General features: G+C 44.7%; 1 protein-coding gene across 1 annotated transcript in view; it reads right to left on the bottom strand.

Annotated features, from left to right (window-relative positions):
- Window positions 1-24824, bottom strand: part of PKP2 (plakophilin 2) — a 77425-nt gene that overhangs the window by 46803 nt on the left and 5798 nt on the right. The window contains exons 2-4 of the mRNA XM_039511098.1: window positions 14647-14759; window positions 10920-11629; window positions 686-824 (exon numbers count right to left, since the gene is read on the bottom strand). Coding sequence (XP_039367032.1) covers window positions 686-824; window positions 10920-11629; window positions 14647-14759 — 962 coding nt within the window. The remainder of the gene's footprint in view (window positions 1-685; window positions 825-10919; window positions 11630-14646; window positions 14760-24824) is intronic.

The raw sequence follows: 24824 nt of genomic DNA on the forward strand, positions 1-24824 counted from the left end.
TATTGGAATTCGTGGTCCATAATTGATCATTTTCTTCTCAAATGAGGAATCACACTACTCACTTTACTATATTTACATGCAATTTGCTGAGCTAGATTCAGCAGGTTATGTGGGTTTTTATTTTTTTATTTATATGCCCAACCGTCAGCTATTGTAGTGCTAAACAACCAGGTAACTGATTTCGCAACTTAAATGAGAAAGACCCTTAAATAATTTTGCTCTTTCACATTATCCCACAGTGTATACTCCTGTCCAAACACCACAGCACATTTTGATTTCCACTGGCACAATGAAAGTACCTATTTTCTTTCTACCAAGGTATTTATCAGGCTGTCATCTCCACTGTAACTGAACATCTATTTTAATGAAATTGTCTCTAATTTTTTAAAAATGGAGAAGGGAGAAGAGAAACAGAAAATACATATTAATTGTATGGTAAGCACAACAGCTCGTAAATACTAAATAGGGGGCCAGATTTTTTCCCAGTGTAAATTGGAGCTACTCCACTGACTTCAATGGTGCTGGAGTAAATTGCAGCAGCAGAGAGTTTGCCTCAGAATGTTATTTATTGTTTCCCATGATGCTTCTTAAACTGTCATTTTCTCTTTCAATGGCAGACAACACAGTACAGTAAATGCAGAACATTCCTTGCTCCACTAGCATGAAGTTGAAAACAATTACTCACTTTCCTTCTGGCTTCTGCTTTCTGGAAGCACTCATGTTGTATAAAGTTAACTGCAGCAAGGATCCTGGGTAACGAGGATGTCCTTTCAGTGTCCAGAGTGTTCACTGCGAGCTCCAGAGTCATCTCCCCTTCTGGACTCCTAAATATATAGCCATGGAAGTTTTGGTGAATCAAGATGGCAGAATACCAGCATTCAGACAGTGGTTTGTTTTTTTTACCAGGCAATTCATAACACTCTTTAGTTATACTTAGACTATGATGCTCCTCCCAATAACAGGAGAGAGTTGAGAAAGGTCATGGTATCTATAACAGTCTAACACATGCTTTGGAAAAAATTCTGACAAGTGGAGTTCTTATAACATGAAGTGGGTCAGCACACGATAAATCCTGCCGGAATTACACAACCACACCAGAAGTTCAAGTATCCCTCCACTTCCACTGACCTTAGGAGGTGCATAGCACCATGAAGGATTGGGCCCCATGGGAGGCCAAATTAGAAAGAGTGTTTGTAACTGTCAGGGTTCTCTGATGTTTATTTTTCTGTGCAATGCCATTATGATGGAATATATGCACCATGTCCTATCCTCTCTCAGCTGCTCTATGCATGGAACATCTGCTGCTTCGGCCTTTGTGGGGTTTTTTGAGGGGGGAGCAGGGGGGGGACTTGAAAATTGCTTTTGTTTCCGACAGACAGTACTTGTTTATGGTGGAACAAAATTATTTTCCACTCACTGAATGAAACATAATAAATTGCCTCACAGGAGCATCCAAAAGTATGTTCCAATTTTCCCCCTAATTGCCAGCATCTTTGCCTGAATGATGACATAAGGCAAAATGTCAAAAGCTAGAAGGAGAGGTCACCAGGCTCACATGTTGCCCATAAAATGTATCTACAGGGGATGTAAGCCAATAAAATGCATACATGTGCATGTGTAGAAATAGGACAGGTAAGGTACATCCCTCATTCCCTTTCACCCCCAGCACGTTTCTCTACAGTGGAAACAGAGCTGGCCAGGAAACCGAATTTCAGTTCAATGAAAATTTTTGAGATTTCCGAAAATAAATTCATTTTGAATTGGGGCAAAAAACCAAAACAATTTATGGAACTGAAATCCTGCAATAATTTATTTTGGCAACACCAAAGCATGGTGTTTCCAAAACAAAATATATTCCTGGAATCCCTGATTGCTCACCTGGTGGTCTGCAGCTGAACCCAGGACTCAGGAAGCCCTGGTTGCTTCTGACTGAAATTAACATGAATCTTGCCAGATTTGCTTGTGCCCACCACTGAACAACACTGTGAAATTGACCAGACTCTTGTTGTCAAGATAACAGTAGAGAGCCAATTGCCACAGAAGTCTGAAAGCCGAGAGGTCACTGACTCCAAGACAGTCCAAATAGTGAACTATCCTGGAGCTGCAGACCCTAGGAGCTCTGGTGTTCCCCCCAGTCTGTGAAGTGAGTGATGTGGCAGGAAACCAGGCACATTTCCAATGGAAAAATGTTTTATCAGAGTTTTTCTGACCAGCAGCAATAGATTATAATTTACAATTAGAGTTGGAGGTTCATCAGAAGGCATAAGAGTGATTAGTATGGCAGGGCCGCCCAGAGGGGGGGGCAAGTGGGGCAATTTGCCCCAGGCCCCGGGCTCCGCAGGGGCCCCCACGAGCATGGCTGAGGCTCCCTCCCCAGCCCCGTCTCCTCCTCTCCCGGAGCCTCAGCCCATCCAGCAGCATCCCGGACAGCTGCAGCGTGGCTCCGGCGGGACCCCTGAGCCCCGCCCCGCTCAGAGCGGCGTGGTGAGGGGGTGGGACTGCGAGCTCCAGGCCGAGCGGAGGGAGCTGAGCTCAGCATGGAGCTCCCAGCCCCGCCCCCTCACCACGTGGCTCTGAGCCGGGCAGAGCTCAGGCCCCGCCGGAAACACGCTGCTTCTGTTGAGCGAAGCTCCTGGATACGCTGAGGCTCCTAGTGAGAGGGGAGCTGGGGGTAAGAGGCCAGGGCTGGGGGCTGGGGGGGGGGTGGCTAAGGGGCAGGGAGTCCCGGGGACAGGGAGAGGGCAGCAGTTGGGGGGCGATCAGGGGACAGGGAATGGGGGGGTTGGATCATGGGCGTTCCAGGGGTCTGTCAGGACTCAGCGAGGGGGTGATAGGGGTTGGGGCAGTCAGGGGACAGGGAGCAGGAGTGGGGTCCTGGGGTGGTAGTGGATGGTCTCTGGGGGACGGTGAGGGGGCAAGGAGCAGGATGGGTTGGGGATTCTGAGGGGTGGGCAGTTGGGGGGCAGGAAGTGGGTGGGGGTCGGATAGGGGGCAGGGCCAGGCTGTTTGGGAGGCACAGCCTTCCCTACCCTAAAGCTCATTCAGCAGTTTGAGGCTTGCAAAAGAGCCAAGCTGTTAGCTTTTCCATTAGGGCTACCATCCCTTTCACTTCTCAAATGCCAAATTATAGTCTATATTTCATTTCAGTGCCATAGGGAGATTCATGTCAGGGGAGGGTAGCTTCATTTAAAATTAGTCACTGGGGGCGAGATCACATGAGAAGAGCAATATCCTACACCACCTACCTCCTTCCCAACCCTACCAAGGGAGACACCCCACCCCTACATTTCCTGAGGCTCCAGAGGGGTTAATTCAGTGGTTCTCAAACTTTTGTACTGGTGACCCCTTTCACATAGCAAACCTGTGAGTGTGACCCCCCTTATAAATTAAAAACTTTTTTGTATAATTAACACTATTATAAATGCTGGTGGCAAAGCAGGGTTTGAGGCGGAGGCTGACAGCTCGCGGCCCCCAGTAATAACGTTATGACCCCCTGAGGGGTCCTGACCCCCAGTTTGAGAACCCCTGGGTTAATTTAATTTTAACACCCTATGTCCATTCACATGCATGTGCTATTTTTAGCATTTCAGTATTCACAACATAGGCTCATCCCAGATTTGGAGCAAGCTCAAATGCTCAGTTCGTGGAGTATGTACACAGGCTATACTAAAGACAAACCCACCGTAACTGTCTCCAGTTTGTGAGGGACCCCATGGAGCCAGTCTCTAGGAAACAGATAAATGCATGGAGGTTAAGTCCATTAATAGCTATTAGCCAGGATGGGTAAGGAATGGTGTCCCTAGCCTCTGTTTGTCAGAGGGTGAAGATGGATGGCAGGAGAGAGATCACTTGATCATTACCTGTTAGGTTTACTCCCTCTGGGGCACTTGGCATTGGCCATTGTCGGTAGACAGGATACTGGACTGGATGGACCTTTGGTTTGACCCAGTATGGCTGTTCTTATATTCTAACTTAAATGAACCCAAAGTTATGGAGACAGATATGAGTGAAGGAAGCCAGCAGAGTATCAGAAACCTGGAAAAATCTCTGACTGGATGGGCTCAGGCGTTTGGTCACAAGCTTAGGTGGTTCAAAAAGGTTTGGATTTTTTTTTAAAGCAGAATTTTTTTATTGTTTCTTTAAACAATCAAACACAGCAAGCAGCAGATATTTGGCCACACACTTCCGAAACCCCAAACCATATTCAGGTTATGGCAGACTAATTTCAGCTTTTCAATTAAAAAAACCACAACAAATTTTGAAGGAAAGCAGATGTTGTCCGTGATTTTTTTCTGCTTTTTAAAAACCTAGTTTTCGATCCAGAAACGGTTTTGACGGCACATATTTGTCCAACCCTTTTAATGAGCTTTAGTGCCTTTTAGCACTAGCTGATGCTGAGAACCAGTGATACCTTGTAAAGAAGTTTTCTCAAAACTGGATTTGTGCCGAGATGCAGGTGGTTTATTTTTCCCAGGGCCGCCCGTGGGGGCGGGGAAGAAACAAGTAGGGCAATTTGCGCCGGGCCCCATAGGGGCCCCCGAAATTGCTTTGCCCCAGGCCCCCTGAATCCTCTGGGCGGCCCTGTAGTATGGCTGCAAGAACAGCAAAGAGAAGGAAAACAACTGTGACGTCCATATTAGAAATGAAGTGTGCTCTTGTAGGACATAGACATCTGCTAGGCATATCAATACCTTTGAAAAGGACAGGACAAAAATGAAAGCTGAAGTGAAGGAGAAACTGGATGAGAGTGTCAATGGAAGGGAGAAATAGAAACAGGCTTATGAGCAAAAATAATATCAAAGTGGGATAGCTTCTCTTGTGCACCAAACTGTGCTTGGTGCCAGTTACAGCACCTTGATTCTCACAACTGACCCTGGCGCTGATGCAATTTAGTGCAGCTGCTGAGGTACTCTAAATTGCAACATTGGTGTAAGGATCTTACAGTTGATCAAAATCATACATAATGAACCTGAGCAGCAGTGAACTGATCAAACTGAATCACATTCCTTCCTCTTACTCCCCTTAATGTGAGCCAAAAAAGTACATACTTTCTCACGCTTTTTGCTATAAAAGTAGGCCTGATAGCAGGACATGTACATCAGGAACAGCTAATCCATGGCACTGAGATCAGTCAAGAAAGACACGGTCATGTACTACCCAAAATGAATACACACAACTCCTACTGAAGCCAGTGTAATTCTGCAAGGCAAACTAGAGCAATATATGGTTCTTCATGGCTGATATCTGCATTCATATAAATATAAAAATAAATAAATATATGGAGCTATGCCTATCTCATAGAACTGGAAGGGACCCTGAAGGTCATCAAGTCCAGCCCCCTGCCTTCACTAGCAGGACCAAGTACTGATTTTGCCCCAGATCCCTAAGTGGCCCCCTCAAGGATTGAACTCACAACCCTGGGTTTAGCAGGCCAATGCTCAAACCACTGAGCTATCCCTCCCCAAAGTCTCCACCCTGTTGTTGTCTACTGCAGTCTTTTCACTAGTCCTCATTCATGTTCACAAGGTTATAAGGAGGCTAATTATAACAGGTCTGAGGCTTAGTCTGATTTTTACTTCACTGAAGTTTATGTGACAGGACAGTGGAATATGTTATTTGTGAGCCATTATATGGCATATTTAAAAGTTCAAACACCCCAAACTTTTGTCAACGTTTTAAAATCAGAATTTGAAGCTCTGATCCTGTCCTAACTCCAAAACCTTCACAGATGAACCACTATCATATTACAAATGAGCAAGCAGAGTGTAAATAAGCAAATGAACTTCCAAGATATCTGTATCTCTTCCAGACGACTCCATGATGGCTTCCCACTTTATCTTGATTACCAGACTATAGAGTAGCTGCAATACACCATTTTGTCTGATAATTTTAAGGTGGCACTCAGCACAATTAGAATGATGACTCCAGAAGGAACTGCTCTCTGAACAGCTGTGTAACATCAAAGGGCAGCAGCACTCCAGGAACTCTCTAAGCCTTTGATATGAGAGTCTTTCTGGTGCATCATCCTATTGGCACGTCCAAAAGATAGGGACAAGTGTCTCTAAGCCTTATGCTCTTTATTCACAGTGTTAGCTAAATATTCTGTAAATGTTTTTAAATGCTTGTACTTTATATATAAGAAAAGTTTAATGATTCTGCGTCCTCTCGGTTAATCTTTAAAGATGCCGGAGTAGGACTGAATCCTTAAGTTTTAAATAACTTCCTGCACACAGCTGTAAAATACACAGTGTGTGCTTTATTATAAGGCTAAATGCTGAAATTTGCTAAGGCTTAATACTCAAGTTTTTACTCATGTCTTAGATTAAGAGATATTTGGGGAAGGTGATTGATTACTCTGCGTGAAATCCTGCCTCCACTGAAGTCAATAACAAAACTCCAATAAACTTCCATGGAGGCAGGATTCCATCCTCTCTGCCTTACATGAGTAATGCCCTGATCCTACTCTCATTTATTTAATTGGTGCAGAATCAGACCCCAAAGAGTCAATAAAGGACTACACAATTGGACTCATAACATTTAATTATCCAGCATTTACTGGAAGAGAAAGACCTGTCTGATTCTTCTTCCCCTATGGTGATTACTATTATAGAATAACATTTGCAGGGCCAAATTTTGTTTTTGGTATCATTGATGTAAACCCAGAATAAATCAATTTATGCTCACAGTTTATTGCCTTGACTTCAGTGTAGTTACACTACTCAATTTACAATGGTGTACATGAAAGCACAATGTGTCTGGTATCTCTTATACTTAATTCTACATTATGCTGTGCAGTCTGTAAGAGTAGATGGACCATGTTAATATGGAATAGAATGAACTGCAACAGATACTCTACTTCAGGGATCGGCAGCCTTTGGCATGTGTCCCTGGCGGGCCGGGCCGGTTTGTTTACCTGCCGCGTCCACAGGTTCGGCCGATCGCGGCTCCCACTGGCCACAGTTCTCTGCTCCAGGCCAATGGGGGCTGTGGGAAACGGCGCGGGATGAGGGATGTGCTGGCCACCACTTCCCACCGCCCCCATTGGCCTGGGACAGCGAACCACGGCCAGTGGGAGCCGCGATCGGCCAAACCTGCAGACACAGCAGGTAAACAAACCAGCCAGGCCCGCCAGGATGCCTGGCGAGCCACATGCCAATGGCTGCCGATCCCTGCTCTACTTAAATATTATTCACATCTAGAGATTTTTTTTTAATAAGGGGGAATTTATAGAGTTTGTAATTACAGTTTTTGTAGGTGCCTGAACATAAGATACCTGTGTTCTGCACGTGCGTTGTTATACACCAGCACCTGTAATGCATCTATTCTTAATTCAGTATTTAAAGACAGTTTACATGATTATAATTTATTCTTTACTTTTTGTCTAAGATCAAGTGTACTATCAAGTGATACATCTCTTTTCAGGGACTATATCTTGACTATTTGTCTTTTCCAATCTCTAACTCAGACATAGGCAAACTTCGGCCTGCAGAACCATTCTGCCTGGCCCCTGAGCTCCCGGGTGGGGAGCCTAGTCCCCGGTTCCTTCCCCGCTGTCCTCCCTCCCCTGCAATGACGCCACCGGGTGGGCTGTGCTCTGGCCTGCCGCTCCCGCTGGGCAGCGTGGGGAGTACAGCTGGCTTTGGCCAGGGGCTGTGACTGTGAGCTCCTGCTGCTGGTAAGGGGGTGGGGAGGGGGGGGGCCTGGGTGTCCGTCCGGGAGGAGGGGGCGGTTGGATGGGGAGGTTCTGGGGCGGTCAGGGGATGGGGAACAGGGAGGGTTGGGAGTGGGAGTCCCGGGGGGCCTGTCAGGGGGCAGGGATGTGGATAGGGGTTGGGAGGGCAGTCAGGGGGCAGAGGGGATTGAATAAGGGGGTGGGATCCCGAGGGGCAGTTAGGGGTGGGGAGTCCCGGGAGGGGGTGGTCAGGTGACGAGGAACAGAGGGCAGTTGGATAGGGGATAGGAGTCCTGGGGGGGCAGTCAGGGGACAAGGAGCAGGGGGGTTTGGATGGGTTGCGAGTTCTGAGGGGGGCAGTCAGGGGATGGGAAGTGGGAGGGGGCAGATGGGGCGGGGGGGCAGGCTGTTTGGGGAGGCACAGCCTTCCGTACCTGGCCCTCCATACAGTTGCGCAACCCTGATGTGGCCTTTGGGCCAAAAAGTTTGCCCACCCCTGCTCTAACTAATATGACCTATCATATAGGTTCTTATACTTTGAGTAAATGCCATGTCCTTATGGAAATTTAAGGCTAGATTTTCATAATGTGGCTGTAATTCGAAATGCAATTTAGGGCACCTGAACATCTAAACTTGGAGCATATCGGTATTTAGATACTCAAGTGACTTACAGGCTTCCCACAATTATTTGTGTCCATAATTTGCAGGTGCAAAAACAGAGAGTAAACCCGCAAAAGCTGGGCTGAAAAAATTGGCTGTTAACGGCTACACTTTCAAAGAGGACCTCAATCTGGCCACTAATTTTGCCTTTGTACTTGAACATGGTCACAATCAGTTATAGGCACAACAACAGAACACAGACACACACTCACAGGTGTGAACAGCAATTTTGCCAACAAGCCTTATAGTATGACATCTAAATTCTAGTATTTGTGCCCACAGTTAATTGCAAACACAAGTTATTCCAGCACAAAGCTAAAGGATTTTGTTTTGTTTTTAAATTGTGACCCTTGAAGTGTTGTTACCTTGGGAGCTACAAGTCAAGTTGTTTGCTAACTGGATTTTGGCATTTACTTTTGGGTGCTGCCTTGAAAACTCACCCGCATGTTGTCTAATTGTGAATCATTTCTGTATTTTGTTCTATGCTGCTCCTCTAATTTTATAAAAAACCTTCTCTATAAAAATATACTGGTGTCTGGGTAAAGAACTCTTCTTTCCCCTGAATGAGTTTAGTTTGAATCAAGTCCAGAGTTAGGATATGATTCTGGAAAGCACTTAAGCATGTGTTTAACTTTAAATACATACTTAAATCAATGGGACTTAGGCATGTAAGTGCTTTCATGAATCAGGGCCTCAGTGGAGAGACAAAGCCACTTAAATTACCATTCAACAATTAATAGCAGCTTATACAGGAAAATATAATACGAGGGCCGGATTCATTCTGCCTATAGAATCCAAGATATGGGCTTATGCAGTAGAAATTTCCTCTGGTGTTGGGAGCAAATGGTATAAATATGTCCCCAACCTGTGCACTGCTGGGGGACCTGGAGCCAACTGACATTGCTCACATAGTGAATACAGTCAGACTGGGAGAGCATGGGACCAGGGTACCCAGGAGATGCACTGATTTACCCTATCTTCTGGGAAGTCTCAGAGAATGGCTGCTTCCCCTAGCAGGACCTTTGAGGGAGGGCAGCAATGGGACTTATGTCTACCTTATCTCCAGTATAAAATGCATCTGCTGAAACAGCTTGACGAAGGGTGAATCAAATCCATCATTTGACACAACTGACAGTCATACAATGGAGAAATAAACTGGCACGGATAAGGAAGAACTGGCCTAAATCATGAGCTAAAACTTGAACCAACTCCCTCCTCCCCTTCCCTCCTCCCACTGTCCCCAAAACCACCTGTTCTGAGTTTTTTGTTTTTTAAAAAGTGTGGCTAATTTTTATTCTGATGGTTTCATTTTCCTGTGCTTCTGTACTTCCTGGTTCTGACTAGGACCAGAAGTGCCGTAACACCTCAAGGCAGATCATTCTCAGAACTGGCCAATTGGACACAGGAAGTAAGGAATGCCCATGAGAGAGGCTCTTCCTGAGAGCTTTTTAGGACAATTTTGCTGACCAACTAAGGTTCACATATTTCTTTTCGGGTACAAATAAAATCTGAACTTTTGCATGCACATCCCAACTGAAATGAACAGCCAAACCTTTTAAGGTTCACCCAGTCACTTCCTCATATCTAGTCAGAGGATACATATAGAAATTCAGTTGTCAGCACTGCCTGCCCCATAGCCTCAGTCATCTTAATTCGCTAACCTTGCCTGCTTTAAAAGAGCATCAGAATCACATCAGGAATTCAGTATTTTTGTTTAAACAGGCTGTATTTGACTGGAATCATTTTATTGTATGATAACTTGTCCTGACCTGACAACATACAGAACAATGCTCTACTCAGATACTGCAAACCTTAATGGTCTATACACTTAATTCCTCAGTAAACAAATGATGCTGTAGCTATCTGATCAGAAATGTTCAAGACCCATAGCAAAACTCCATCAAATACAGCAGCAAACATAAAAAAACAAAAACAAAATACAAAAGCAAATAAAGTTTTGGTAAAAAGGAATTTGAAGCCTACATACTTGTGGGAAAAAAAGGAAATTCTCTAATTACACTGTTGGTGCTAGCAGAACAATTAACATTTAAATTACATGTACAATAAAACATGAAATAGGAACGTGAAGTATAATAAACTGTGTAATATTCTTCTGGTTATCAAGCGGTTCAATCTATATAAGAACAGCCAAATGAACCAGAGCTGAAATGATCTAATCTACCCAACAGCACAAGGCCTGTCAATATATTATTGCAAGTTAGACTGTAAATTATTCAAGGCAAACAACATGTCTCCCTATATGTTTGATTCGTGCTTAGTACAATGGGACCCCAGTCATGAGGCTTTTTGGTACTATAGTATATATAGTTAACAATAATAATAATTTCCCTTCTTCCTTCCATTCATCCAAAATAAGAGTCCAAAAAGAAATCAGAAATTGACTCTTACACACTGAAATATTTTAGATTGAGTCAGCTGTTGAGCCACTAGCCAGAAATGCGTCTATTCTTTGTGAACGGATGGACTGGGATCATTTCTTTTTTAACTGGGAAACACGTGGGGTACAAAATCCGTATGAAAACTTCCAGGTATTTGTGAACTAGAGGAGATTTAGAGTCAGACTTACCCTAGCTGAGATCCACTGAAGCCTGCTTTTCCATTGTGTAAGAGAACATTTTCTGCTGCTGCTGCCGCAACAGCAGCAGTCATTGCCATCCTCTTCCCACCTGTTTCGGCAGTAGCACTGGTCACTGCAGCTGTCTGGAGAGTTTCCCTCAGGGGCTGTGTGCTTCTGAAGGTACTTTGGTGCCAGCTGGACTTCAGAGACTGCCTGTTCTGCAATCCAATTTGGGAAGCAATGGGTGATCTGACTTGTCCCACAGCACTACCTGTAGTCAGGTAGTTCTCTTTCTCTAAGAGGTTGGTCATACTGCGACTGAATCCAGCTTGTGGGTACATAGATACAGATGGGCTGGTGGGGGCACTGTCAAAGACTGTGTCATTAAAAGATCCTCTACGGAACTGGGTTTGATAAATTTGCTTTCTGATTGCAGAATCATGATTACTGTGACCACCAACCTCAGAGCGAGCATATCTTGGTGGGACAATAATATTGGATCTCCTCCTATCACCATGCCTTGCAGAGACTCCAACTTGGTTTCCCCTGTTGTAGCGGAAATCATTGTATACATATGCCAGCTTCTCAGGACCTTTCTGGGGAGAAACTTCTAATCTCTTCAGAGGCTGCCTTTGATTCCTCTCCTCCATTGTCTTGTATGAATTATATTGTGTGGCTGTATTTCCCCAGCCATGTTTGTAAGTGATTGGTGAGCTCACCTGTACAAAAGAAGCAAAAAGGGACAAAGGTCACCAGAAGGGCAGAGCTTTTTTATTTTCTTAACTATTCTTTTATAATTTGGGTGGATAATTTTTTTTTGCGCCAGTTGCTAGTAGAATAGTACAGTAACTCCTTACTTAAAGTCATTCCGGTTAACATTGTTTCGTTATTACGTTGCTGATCAATTAGAGAACATGCTCGTTTAAAGTTGCGCAATGCTCCCTTATAAAGTTGTGTGGCAGTCGCCTGCTTTGTCCACTGCTACCAGAAAGAGCAGCTCGTTGGAGCTAGCTGGTGGGGGCTTGGAACCAGGGTGGACCGACAGCCCCCCCTTTCAGCTCCCTACACCCCTAAGTTCCCTGTGTGGCAGCCGCCCAACAGGCTATCAACTGCCGGCACTTCAGCTGTCCCCTCCCCAAACTGCCATGTGCCGCTCCTGCCCTCTGCCTTGGAGCTGCTCCCAGGAGCCTCCTGCTTGCTGTGTGTGCGCGTGGGGGGACGACGACAATGAGGGGGGCTAATGTCAGGGTGTTCCCTTCTCCCTGACCCCCGCTTACCCTATCTCCATAGAGCCGGGGGGGGGGGGCGATGAGGGAGGGGGGTCATGACAGGGCTCAGGATGGAGGGAGCTTGCTGGCAGCAGCTGCTGTCTCAACTTGCTGATCTACTTAAAAAGGCAATGTACTTAGAGTGGGGTCAGCGTACTTAAAGGGGCAATGTGCATCTCTCTCTCTCTCTCACACACACACAGGGTGTGTGTCGTTGTCTGCCATGCCGTCTCCCTCCCTCCATTTGTACTGCCTTGTATATTGTGAGGCTACATTAACAACGTGTTAACCCTTGAGGGCTCAGCTGAGTGCACGTTTATCATTTAGCAATAAGGCATTCCCTGGGAAATATCCCACCCTCTGACTCCACCACCTCAACCAAGCTTCACAATCATCATTGCGGTGTACAGTATTATAAGTTTTAAACAAACAATTTACTGTGTGTGTGTGTCTGTGTGTGTGTGTGTCTGTGTCTGGTGAAAAAAAATTCCCTGGAACCTAACCCCCCTATTTACATTAATTTTTATGAGGAAATTGGATTCATTTAACAGCGTTTCGCTTAAAGTCGCATTTTTCAGGACCATAACTACAATGTTAAGCGAGGAGTTACAGTATAATAAAATGAGAACTTCAATCAAGGATGCAGATGACAATGGGTTTTTTTGCACTTCTTCATTAATCTCCCAGTGAAACGAGGAGGGAATGCATTCTAGTGCTTAGGAGCCCAGGACTAGGAGTCAAGACTTCTGGGTTCTAGTCCCTGCTCTGCCACCATCTTGAAGTGTTATCCTGGGCAAGTCACTAAATTGCTAGATATTCAAAAAGGCCTCTACATGCTGAGTCATCTCTGTTTTTAGGTGTTCAGATTGACACACCCAGGGCTTGATTTTCAAAGATACTGAACACCAACATCTCCAGCTGAAGTTAAACATCTGCAAAGGATCTGAGACCCTCAGACAGATGAAAGAGGCTGTGTCAACAAAGAGCATTAACGATATTCTAGTCAGGTTTGTACATGCAGTCAGCTTATCTGACCTTGCACTGGAGCAGTGATGAACAGCTTTTCTGGCACCAATGGGCATATTGGCAATTTGTCATAATCGCTAAACCACACCTTATTTACATACATGTCCATTAAAAAGTTAATGTGAATTATGAATTTAAGGTACAGGCCATAGCATCTAGGGGCCAGACAACAAACTCCTTTACTCTCACTGGTGAGGAGTTCCTCCCCGGGGCTAGTCTCAACAATGGGAATGCTCACCAGTGGAAGGAAGGAGTGCACAATCTAGCTGTCAGATTGGGTCAGGCTCATAGGGTTGATTGCATTTGTTATTGAAGAGAGGTACATATTTAAGGGTGACGGAGGGAACTGCAAGGGGGAAAAGGATGCTTCATTTCAGGAGTGTCAGTCCCACACTGTGATACAGGGAGGCTGCAAGGCATTCTCCCATACCATCCACTCTCCCTGGTTCTTCCATTTCTACCATCAAAATGATGACATCTCCTTGAGGTTCCTGTGTTACCTCCAGTTCCTGCCCTCAGTGCTCCCCCTCCTTTGTAGAGATGACACTATTCATTCTGTAATGTGAAGTAAAACTCATTTCAAATATTTTCTAATTGGGGGGGGGTGAGAGCATAAGGGTGTCAGTGAGGCAAGTGCAGTTATGTAATTGGTTGTGAGGGTGTCTGAAGAGGGTAAATAGATACATTCCGAAAACAGAGACTGTAATTAAAACTGGGTCCTACTTAATTAACCAGGCAGCATGGGTTCAGCCTAAGTGGTCTACTTCCTTTGTTGAGAGTGATGTTAGTCCTTTGGGACACAAAAACAAGAACAGAACCCACACTAACTCATACAAGACCAAAAAATCTAGCATTTGAAATAGGGATTAGGCTCCCTCACAGGTGGCGATGTTATACAGGTGCCTTTACACATTTCTGTCTCAGATCTGAATTGCTTCATAGAGTAAATATGAATGGGTATGTGGTGCTTTTAAAGCCTCAGGTTTCCACTAACCCTATATGACAAGGACACCCCAGCAGAAATTCTTGCATTTTGCAAGGTTTAAAGCAGTGGTGGGCAACCTGCCGCCCATGGCGAGCCAACAGACAGTTTGTTTACATTTGCGCGGCCGCCTGCAGCTCCCAGTGGTCACAGTTTGCCGTTCCCGGCCAATGGGAGCTGCGAGAAGCAGTCTGGGCTGGCCGCTGCTTCCCACAGCTCCCATTGGCCAGGAACAGTGAACCGCGGCCACCAAGAGCTGCGCAAAAGTAAACAAATGTCTGGTGGCCTGTGAATGGATTAACTTGATGGGCCGCAGATTGTAATCTCTTTAAACCAGTGATTGGCAACGTGAACATTTAACATGATAGAAAAAAAAAATCTAGCCACTGTTTGTGGTGGCAAACAAAGTCATGAATTTGCAATTCTACATATTTGCAGTTATTTCCTACATTTTCCTCACCTGGAGAGATGAATAATATGAGACTCCATGTGGAGGTCTTGAAACAGAATAATTATCAACTGTGTCCAGATTATAAACATGTTCTGGAACACTGATGGCCCGATGGAGACTGCCTGTAATTGAAATAAGACTAACGTAAGTACAGTCTTAAGGAAACACTATTTTATAACAAAAGGACAATATATGTCCAGCCTATGATGCTAACAACATACATACACCTCTACCCTGATATAACATGACCCGATATAAGGTGGGTTCACATACAACACGGTGAAGCTCTGATGCTGCTCTGAGCAGCGTTAAGGGTGTTGGGCCAGGCCAGGGGGTTCGATAAGGGGGCAGTTGGGGGCGGTCAAGGGCTCCCCCCTCCAGGGTCTGGGGGGCAGGAGCTGTGGGAGGGCACTTTTGGGGGCCCCACAGTCTCAGAGTGGCCCGGGGGATTAGCAGGGGGCTGGGTGCAGCCCGCTCTGCTTCCCTCACCCCAGCCCCAGCCGTGTCGCTTGGGGGAGGAGGTTTGGGGGAAGGAATCCCCCCCTGCGCTCACCAGCAGCGGCAGAAGCAGAGCAGCCCGGCCCCAGTCCGCTCCACTCCGCCAGCTCCCAGCCGCAGCGCTCCGCTTCCCGCCGCAGGTAAGTACGAGGGGGCATCCTTTCCCCAACCTCCCCACACTCACCTGCAGTGGGAAGTGGAGTGCCGCGGCTAGGAGGTGGAGTAAAGCGGGCTGGGGCCGTATCACTCTGCTTCCCGCCGCCAGTGAGTGCGGAGGGCGTCTTTTCCCCAAACTCCCTGCACTCACCGGCGGCGGAAAGTGGAGTGATGCGGCCCCAGCCCGCGTTATATTGGGGTTGAGGTGTATTACCTGGACACTGAACAAGGAGAAATGGAAAAGGTGTTAGGTATTCACTGTATTATATTCAGGTAATGGATAAGCAATGTTCTCTGATAGCAATAGGTCATTTTTTCAGTCTCTCATATTAAAGATATTTAAATATTAGATAATTTTTACCTCTTAGCTTTCTTATGGCCAGAGGCCAAAACAACTACTTCATAAAAATATTTTGATAACAGCAAGTGAGAATTTTTAGAAACATCCTATGTTCTGATGGATGATTGACTAAAGTAATACAGGGATTACATTAATATAGCTTCTAGCAATGAATGGATACTCTAAGGCACATTTTCCAACTACAGAACAATTGTTTTCCATGATAACCCAATATATGCATACAAAGTTACAATTTTAAATCAGGGTGTGAAGCACACACAAAATATGCTAGCATCAGGGCTGGCCTTACCATGAGGCGAACTGAGGTGGCTGCCTCAGGTGCCAGACTGTGGGGGGGCACCACTAGGACCCAGAGTGTAGAAGATTGTGTCTGCTACTGGTGCATATGTATTCTCTCTGCTCTAGATGCACAGAGATGGTGGAGTGCTGTGCTGGAGGAAGGAGGGCACAAGAGACATAACAGGCAGGCAGGAGAACAGGTGAGAGAGAATAACAGAAAGCAGCAGAAGCTGCAGGGAGAAAGAGGAGGAGGAGCCTCTTATGTACCTCTCTAGCACCCCCAGGAGCCTACACTGATTAACACCAGCTTCTCAGGGAGCTTCCTGTTTCCTGCTGCTTCCCTAAACCCACTTGAGGGGGAACAGGCCGTCAACTGAAGTAATAGGAGCCAGCTAGGCCCTTAAGACGCAGCAGTCATGAGTAAAAGAAGAAAACGCCCCTCTGGGGCAGCATTCAGAAAAAGAAAGAAAGCAAAGGAAGCTTTTCTATCTAAGCAGGAAGGAGCTCTCCTGAGATACACAGACACAAATGTTCATGGTGAGCCTTCCTGCCCCAGTGAGGATGTGAGTGGTGAGGAGATGCCTGATCTTCCAGTCAGAGTGCAGGTGACCTGGCAGCTACTGCAGCATCCATATCTCCACCTCAAATGGATGTAACCATGCACATTCCTGAAGAAAAGTGTAGATCAGAGAAGAGTGTGGTGGAGGTGCAAGAAATAGCTGCTGTGGAGTTTAGTTCCTTAAGTCTAGATGATCCAGGACTGTGGACCCACTTGAGCAGTAGCCTGAGGGACTTCCTTGTACTGCATGGGTCATAGCAAGTGAAAAACTTCATGTTCCCCAAAGACAATGAAAATAGAAGTTTCCATGCAACACATTACTGGCATGAAATTCCCAATGGTGATAAAGTGGAGAGGCCATGGCTTATGTACTCAAAAACTCAGAATGCTGCATACTGTTTTTGTTGCAAACTCTTCCAGTCTAATGTTCCAGCCTCATTAGGTTCTACAGGAACAAAGGACTGGAAAAATCTGGCTAGAAATCGGACATGCCATGAGAAGGCAGTGAATCACCGGAGAGCTTTCCATAGGTGGAAAGAGCTTGAGATGAGACTAAGGTTAAAGGCCACCATAGATGATCAGCATCAAGACAAGATTGCATCAGAGTCTCTTTACTGGCAAAATGTTCTGAAAAGGCTCATTGCCATTGTGAGAATGCTTGCTATCCAAAACCTAGCACTGCATGGCACTTCAGATCAGCTGTATATGCCAAACAATGGAAACTTCCTTAAAATTGTGGAGCTGATGGCTGAGTTTGATGCTGTACTCCAGGAGCATCCAGGAAATGTCCACACACCACTACCTTGGAAAAACAATTCAAAATGAAATCATACAGTTACTGGCAACAAAAGTCAAACAGAAGATTGTGGCAGACCTGAAGTCAGAAAGATATTACTCTGTTATTCTGGATTGCACACCTGACATCAGCCATACGGAACAAATGACTTTAATGGTGTGTTTTGTAACAACAACAGAACCTAGTGAAAATGTCCCTGCAGTGGTGACTGTCAGAGAGCATTTTCTAGAATTTATTGACATTGATGATACTGAAGGAGCTGGTGTGACAAATGTGCTTCTTAAAAAGCTGGAAGATACGGGAATTGCGATAGCTGACATGAGAGGTCAGGTCTACAATAATGGTGCCAACATAAGAGGAAAGAACAGAGGAGTGCAGACATGGATCTGAGAGTTAAACCCTCAAGCTTTTTTTGTCCCATGCAGCTCTCATTCATTGAGCTTGGTGGTCAGTGATGCAGTGTCAACTTCAAGTGAGGCTGCTAAATTTTTTAATGTAATTCAAAGCATATATGTATTTTTCTCTGCATCAACTCATCAATGGCAAATTTTGAAGCAACATCTGGGAACATCCACTCTGACACTGAAACCACTGAGTGCCACACGATGGGAAAGTCCAGTGGAGGCGATAAAGCCTATCAAACACCAAATTGGGAAGATAGACGATGCCATAGTTGCTATTATGGCGGATAATGCTATGACAGGAACTGTTCATGGGAGAACAGTGGCACAGGGAAATGGAATCACCAGAAACATACATAACTTCAAATTTCTGTGTGGCTTAGTGTTGTGGCATGACATACTGTTTGAAATAAATGTTGTAAGCCAGAGACTCCAAGGTGTTGACCTTGATATATCTGGAGCAATGGAACTACTGGACAAAGCAAAGTCATACCTACAGTCTTACCGGTCAGATGAGGGATTTCAAAACATTCTGAAGAGTGCACAGAAGTTGGCAGAGGTACTTCACACTGAAGCTATTTTCCCACCCATTCAAGAATACAAGAGTCACCGAAGAAGACATTTTGATTATGAGGCCCGGGATAAACCCATAAGAGACCCCAAACAACAATTCAAAGTTGAATTCTTTAACCAGGTGCTAGATTGTGCAATACAGCCAGTTGAAGAACATTTCATGCAGCTCAAGGAACACAGCGGTATATTTGGGATGTTGTATGATATTCCAAAACTCCTCACTATACCCGAAGAAGACCTACATCAGCAATGCAGGGCACTAGAGACAGCGTTGGCACATGATGACATGCACAATATTGATGCAAGTGATTTAGGTGATGAACTGAAAGCCCTTTCAAGATACATTTCAGCAGGATCAACTCCAAAGGCCGTTCTGGAATATATGTGCAGAAATAAGATGACCACCCTCTTTCTAAATGCTTTTCTTGCTCTGTGCATACTTTTAACACTTCCTGTAACAGTTGCCAGTGGAGAACGCAGCTTCTCAAAGCTGAAGTTAATAAAAACACATCTACGCTCCACAATGAAACAGGAGAGGCTGGTCAGCCTTGCAACCATCTCAATAGAGCATGAGCTGGCCCAGACTGTGGCCCTTCAGGAAGCAGTTCAAATCTTTGCAACCAAGAAGGCACAGAAAGCATCACTTTGATTATTCAAACAGATAAAAATGCCAGTGTTTACTATGCAGACAAGAAAAGTTACATTTGCTGTTCAGGCATTTGAAAATAAAACGTTACTTAAAATTTTTGAACAAGGCATTTTAAGTTAATTCTCCTTTATTGGGGTAGGTAGCAGAGCAGTACCATGAGAGGAGTAGAACACGAAGAAGGCAGAATTGAGACCTTTCAAAGTTTTGGCCCAAGCAAGGGAGAATGGGGGCGTCATTTGAGCTCCCCACCTCAGGTGCCAAAATGTTCTGGACCAGCCCTGGCTAGCAGGGCTGAAAACAGAAAATTGCAGATGGAAATTCTTGCAAAAATGCATGCTCATGTGTCAGTGCTATTCCTTGTACATATATTGCAAGGGCAATTTTGACACAGCTTTGAAAAAATGCAGCACACATGGTATATATAATCTGCACTGCATACTTACCTAGCTCAACTGTTGATGTTTTTTTTTCCCCTTAGGCTCTAATCTAGTGGTAACATATTGGAGCAGGCAGTGCTTCATTAATCCCTTGAGTTCTGCATGCAGAGTGCAGTAAGAGGCCATGAGCAAATTCTATGGATTATGGAGACATATGGCATAAGACCCTCAGAGAGGAAAGGGGGTTAATGACAGTCCCAATCCATACCTGAAAGGTTAAGTAATCCTGCAGAAAGTGTGGGAGGCATGCTGTACTGTCTCTCTCACGTTTTATCCAAGGTCTAGCACTGAAGGTGAAACTGTGACTCACTGTTATTGCCTTGGTTACAATCAGATTATTTGTTTTCATTTAACATTTTTTCAGATTGTGAGTCTATAATTAATATAAAGCTTCCTAAAGGTAAAGTCCCTTGCTTAAAAAAAAATACTTTTTGACTATGTAACAGGTGTTATTTAAATTATTGTTCACAAGAATCCACTGGCTATGACTAACTGAAAATACTGTTATACACATAAAATATAGAGAGGTGTTTCCAGGGGTAAAGTAAAAGTCAAAATCTCTGGAAGGATATGACTGAAGCATAATTGCAGCAGTTTATATGGATAGAAAACTAGTCTTCAACAATGGAGAACCCAGAGCAGGGGTCGGCAACCTTTCAAAGAAGAGCCATTTTTTTTTGTTTTTGTCTTTGACCAAAATATTTTGAGAGATGCATCACACGCAAAGCTACTCGTAGAATTACAATTTATCAGCTAATAATTATTGAACATATTAAAGTTACTACTACTCACCAATACTTTTAATGTGACTTCTGCCATTTGAATTTGAAAATAAACAGGAGGGGGCTCCGGGTTGGGGTAAGGGGATGGGGGTGCGAGAGGGGATGCGGTGTCTGGGAGGGAGTTGGGGTGCAGGAGGAGGTTCTGACCTGGGCAGAGGGTTGGGGTGCAGGAGGGGGTGTGAAGTGTAGGCTCTGGCCAGGAGGTGCTTACCACAGGTGGCTCCCGGCCAGCAGCGCAGCAGGGCTCTGGCCCCAGGCTGCTCCCAGAAGCGGCTGGCTGCTGCACGTCTCTGTGTGCCCCCGGTGGGGGGAGGCAGCTCCATGTGCTGCCCCTCCCCCCAGTACTGTCCTCACAGCTCCCAGCCAATGGGAACTGAGGGGGTGATGCTTGCGGGAGCAGGCAGTGCACAGAGACCCGCTGCCCCCCTCCCCCTAGTGGTGTACAGAAATATGCCAGTAGCTTTCTGGAGCAGCGTGGGGCCAGAGCTCTGCTGCACTGCTGGCTGCGAGCCACCTGTGGTGAGCACCTCTCGGCAGGGCCGTCCTTAGGCATAGGCAGAATAGGCAGCCGCCTGACAGATGGGAAGCAGCAGCATGTAAAACAGGCTGGCTCTAGAGAGGAGAGAATGCAGCACAGTCTGAGGGAGGGGATTGGCTGCTGGGGTCTCTGGGAAGGGGAGGGTATCAGATGCTGCACCATCACCATGGGTCCGTTGGGCTGGTGGCAGCCCAGGCATGGTCACGCACCCCATGGCATGCATGTGGATCGAGTTGAGGGTTTGCTGCTGCCACTCTGCACCCCACAGGTGGATTTTGGATTCTACTGAAGCTGTTGGACCACCAGCAGGCTGGGGGGGTGAAGCATGAAAAGCAGTGCTGTGTTGTTTTAGAGATTGTCATTTAACAACTTTTTTGTTAAAAAAAATGCTCTTAAAACAATGACAAAAATCAATATATTTTTTTATCAATATCTTAGCCAAAAAGAAAAAAAAGTTGTTGTTGATTATTATTGTGAGGGGTTTGGTTTGAGGCAGAGAGAGTGTTTCATTTTTCATCAGAAAAAAAAAATGTTGACTGACTTTCCTATAGCCTGTTACTCTGATAAGAGCCCTCCAACAACTGTAATATGCTCATCTCCTTATTAGTGTTTAGGGCTGAGAGCGGCAGCATCACTGCTCTGGGGGGTTCTGCTGCTGCCCTATGCCAGCTGGGATGCCGCCACCCCCCCCTCAGCACCTGCTGCTGGCCTGGGGACCCCATGCCAGCCTGGGTGAGCAGAATCCCAGGCTGGTAGCAGGCTGAGGGGTCTGGGGTTCCATTTACTCAGCTGGCAGCGGGCTGAGCAGGACCAGAGATAATAACAATAGTTTATTTATATAATATAGACATAGAAACTTTCATAAAGTAAATACATAGTTAATATGATCTGTACAGATCATGCATGCTAGAGCTGTGAAATGTCAGTTTTTGATGGAACTTAGAGGCAGTGATTTATCATGTATTTTATCATGTGAATGGATGATTCTGTGCTGACTTTTTTTTTTTTTTTGTGCTTTACCTAGCAGTAAAACTAGGGTTATATTTTTTTCCTGTTTGAAAACCCAGCTTATTAACTGATTTTAAAAGCCAAAAAAAAAAGAAATTTTTTAATTAAAAAAAAATCTTTGTTTCAATAACTCTTTCATATAAATTTCAATAAAAATTTGAAAAAAAAAAAAAATTATTATTATCATTCATCTGTCTCAAAAATTTTTTTTTTCTATAGGGCTCTTTAGTGCTAGTGCATCAGCATTACAGTGTGCTTAATTAAGTTAAATACTGTATGCTTATATTTGTGTTGCTAAGAGCAGATTGGGCGGACACAGCCTGCACCCTCTCAAAAAACAGCTGCCTGCAAGGGGGCAGCCAAAGAGTCGCATGTGGCTCCAGAGCCGCAGCTTGCCGACCCCTGACCTACAGCAACTGACTGGTCACGTCACTTTGATCCAAAAGGCAGTTTGTCCTCAAATGCCAGATGGAACCCAACCAAAGAACTACGTAGTTAACTGAGCCAAAACTGGATGAAATTTGCATCTTTGAAACTCTAGGGGGTGGATTTACAAAGATATTTGGGTGCCTAAAGTTACGAACCTAGTGGGATTTGCAAAAACAAACACTCATTGACTTTCAGTGGGAGTTAAGCATTAACTTGCTTAGGTGCTTTTAGGCATCTAAATAACTCTATGGATCTGGACCTGGGTAACTATTTTGAAGCTGCAAAAATGAAACAGACCAAAAGGCTGAAAAAGGATTATGTTATGGAGCTGTTATGGATTTTCATTGGAATGTAACAGTGTAAGTATAAATCAGAACTTCTGTATACTATTGAAAAGCATTTAAAGACGTTGGGCAAAATTCAGTCATATGTACCAGCTGCATTGCTCTGTCACTTTAAGTCTGTGTGTGTCTTTTATACCAGGCAAGAGATACCTAAGTACTGTATTTGACCAAGTGGTGCCAGCGATGTCTGGTTTGCTCTACAAACATGTGCACCCTGGTTATTCTGCCTACCACGGTGCGATACCAACTGAGACCCCACATGTTCATATAGTTTGTTTAATTTATAGACTTTTTATATCACACATCACTATCCTGTCCCAAGGCCCCAGTAGTACTAAGATGTAATTCACTGGTGTAACTCCTTCAGCAATTATAAACGTTTTTTGAAGCCGAGCAGTATTACTTCTCCACTCAAAGAACTTCTATTTATTTATTCCTTAAAAATACATATATTTGCAATCATGCCATGTCATTAGTCCACTTTCTGTTTGCCCAGTGTTTTATGGTTGGGGAATTTATAAAGAGATCTAGACTGGAGACCAACTCAGCTTGACATTCAATAGGATTTGGGGACCTACCTTCCTTAGATTCCTTTGAAAATCCCAGGCTAGAGGTCTATATTGTCTATTATTTATTTAGTTAAGACATAAAGCTCCTGTGAGCAAGACCTCTTTCTCCTGCATGTTTTGTGCAGCTCTGAACTCACTGTCTGCACTCAACCAATAATACAATGATGATTACATTGCCCTCCATTAACTAAATTAGCCTAAGCTTCATACCAAGCACAGTTGTTCTCTTTGCAAAGCCAAAATATTGTTGATCAGAAGTTGCAGCATTCAGAGATCTTTTATTAAGCAAAGGATTTTAGATTTTTAACTGGCCAGCTGGTCTGATCTTCAGTGCTCTTGTGAAACTCTGCTTCTAAAGGAAGTGTTGCTACATAATGCTGGCTTTCTCCATTAGCTATTAGACCCAGAGAAGGAGCTCTGGGTCAGATTTGCCTTTGCATTCCCTGGAGTAAGGAGAGTGACTCCTTCCTCTAGGCTCTGTGCTGGACAAATATATGCTTTTCGTCTCCAACTCTTAGCCCTGGTCTATATCACTGTAAGTGCAGACAAGACCTTAGACTTAGTTTTGCCAACTCCAAATATTCAAAAATCACAAGTTAGGCCACCAAAATCAGAAGATTGTTAAATCTCATGGTTTTTAAGCCAAACATAAATGAAGTCTGGGTGTTCCATATTTGCCTTCTGGTTTTTGAGCCTTTAGGCCAGGGTGGGTCTCAGGGTGGACAAGCAGGGCACACTCCTGACTTTAGTGATCAGATTTTAAGGCTTTTTTTTCCTGCAACTAGGGTGCCAGAAGCTTAATCTCAGCTTTCATTTTAACAAAAAGGCTTACATAATCACAGGACTCCAGAAGCTGGTGTTTTTTAAAAAAAGCCACCAAATATCACTAGACTTGTGATAAAATCATGAGAATTAGCAACACATCTTCTGTAATGAAAAGGGAGTCTTGAAGAGTCTGAGTGGACTCTGGGAAAAGCTCCCAGCCATCTTGTGTTTCTCCTCCAGCCCTGGTTGATCCCTTGAACTTGGTACCAGAGTCTTTCCTGTGTCCAGAAAGGCTTCAAAGTGCTTTGAATTCCTCCCAATAATCCTGGGTCATGGATGGTAGCCTGTCTGCAGCTTGCAGCCAAAGTCCACCTATCTACTACTCAACCTCTAAGTTACAGTGACAATAGGACAAATCTGGGTGTACCTGAGACAGCACAAAATACGAATGGGACGGTCAGTCTGTAAAGACTCAGTGAGCAACAAATGCCTCAAACTCTGTGTGTGCTCACATCCCAATTATGAGGTTCTTTACCATGTGTACCTGTATTTGGATAGCGACCACAAAAACTTTGCGGAGCCAAGAAACCCAACAGGTCTCAATATAATCACACCCCAGGTAGTCAGAGTCCGGTAGCGGTCATGATCTTCTCATATTGATATGGTTTCTCACCTCATGAATCGCTGTTCCCCCCACCTCAGAGTGGGTGAAAGTGTCCCCTACAGGTACCCTTCAGAGTTCTGGGTTCCTTCTTTCTTCCTTCTCCTATCTAATTTCCTACTCAAACATTCATGAAACACGGAAGCACTTCGATTTGTCCCATATTGTATCAGCCCATTACGGAATCACAGATGCTTGAGATAAAGAGTCATCCGGATCATTCAGTCCATCTCCCTGCCAATGGAGGAGTGATCCCCACTGTATATTTCCTAATGTTTTATACTTTACATTTGTCCAGGCTGGAACAGTTGCACAATTTCTCATAGTTTAAGAAAAACAAAAAGCCTTTATTGTTTAGGAAGAAGTAGCAAAGAATTTAACA

Source organism: Mauremys reevesii, linkage group 1 (assembly GCF_016161935.1).
Source record: "Mauremys reevesii isolate NIE-2019 linkage group 1, ASM1616193v1, whole genome shotgun sequence".
Classification (NCBI taxonomy): domain Eukaryota; kingdom Metazoa; phylum Chordata; order Testudines; family Geoemydidae; genus Mauremys; species Mauremys reevesii.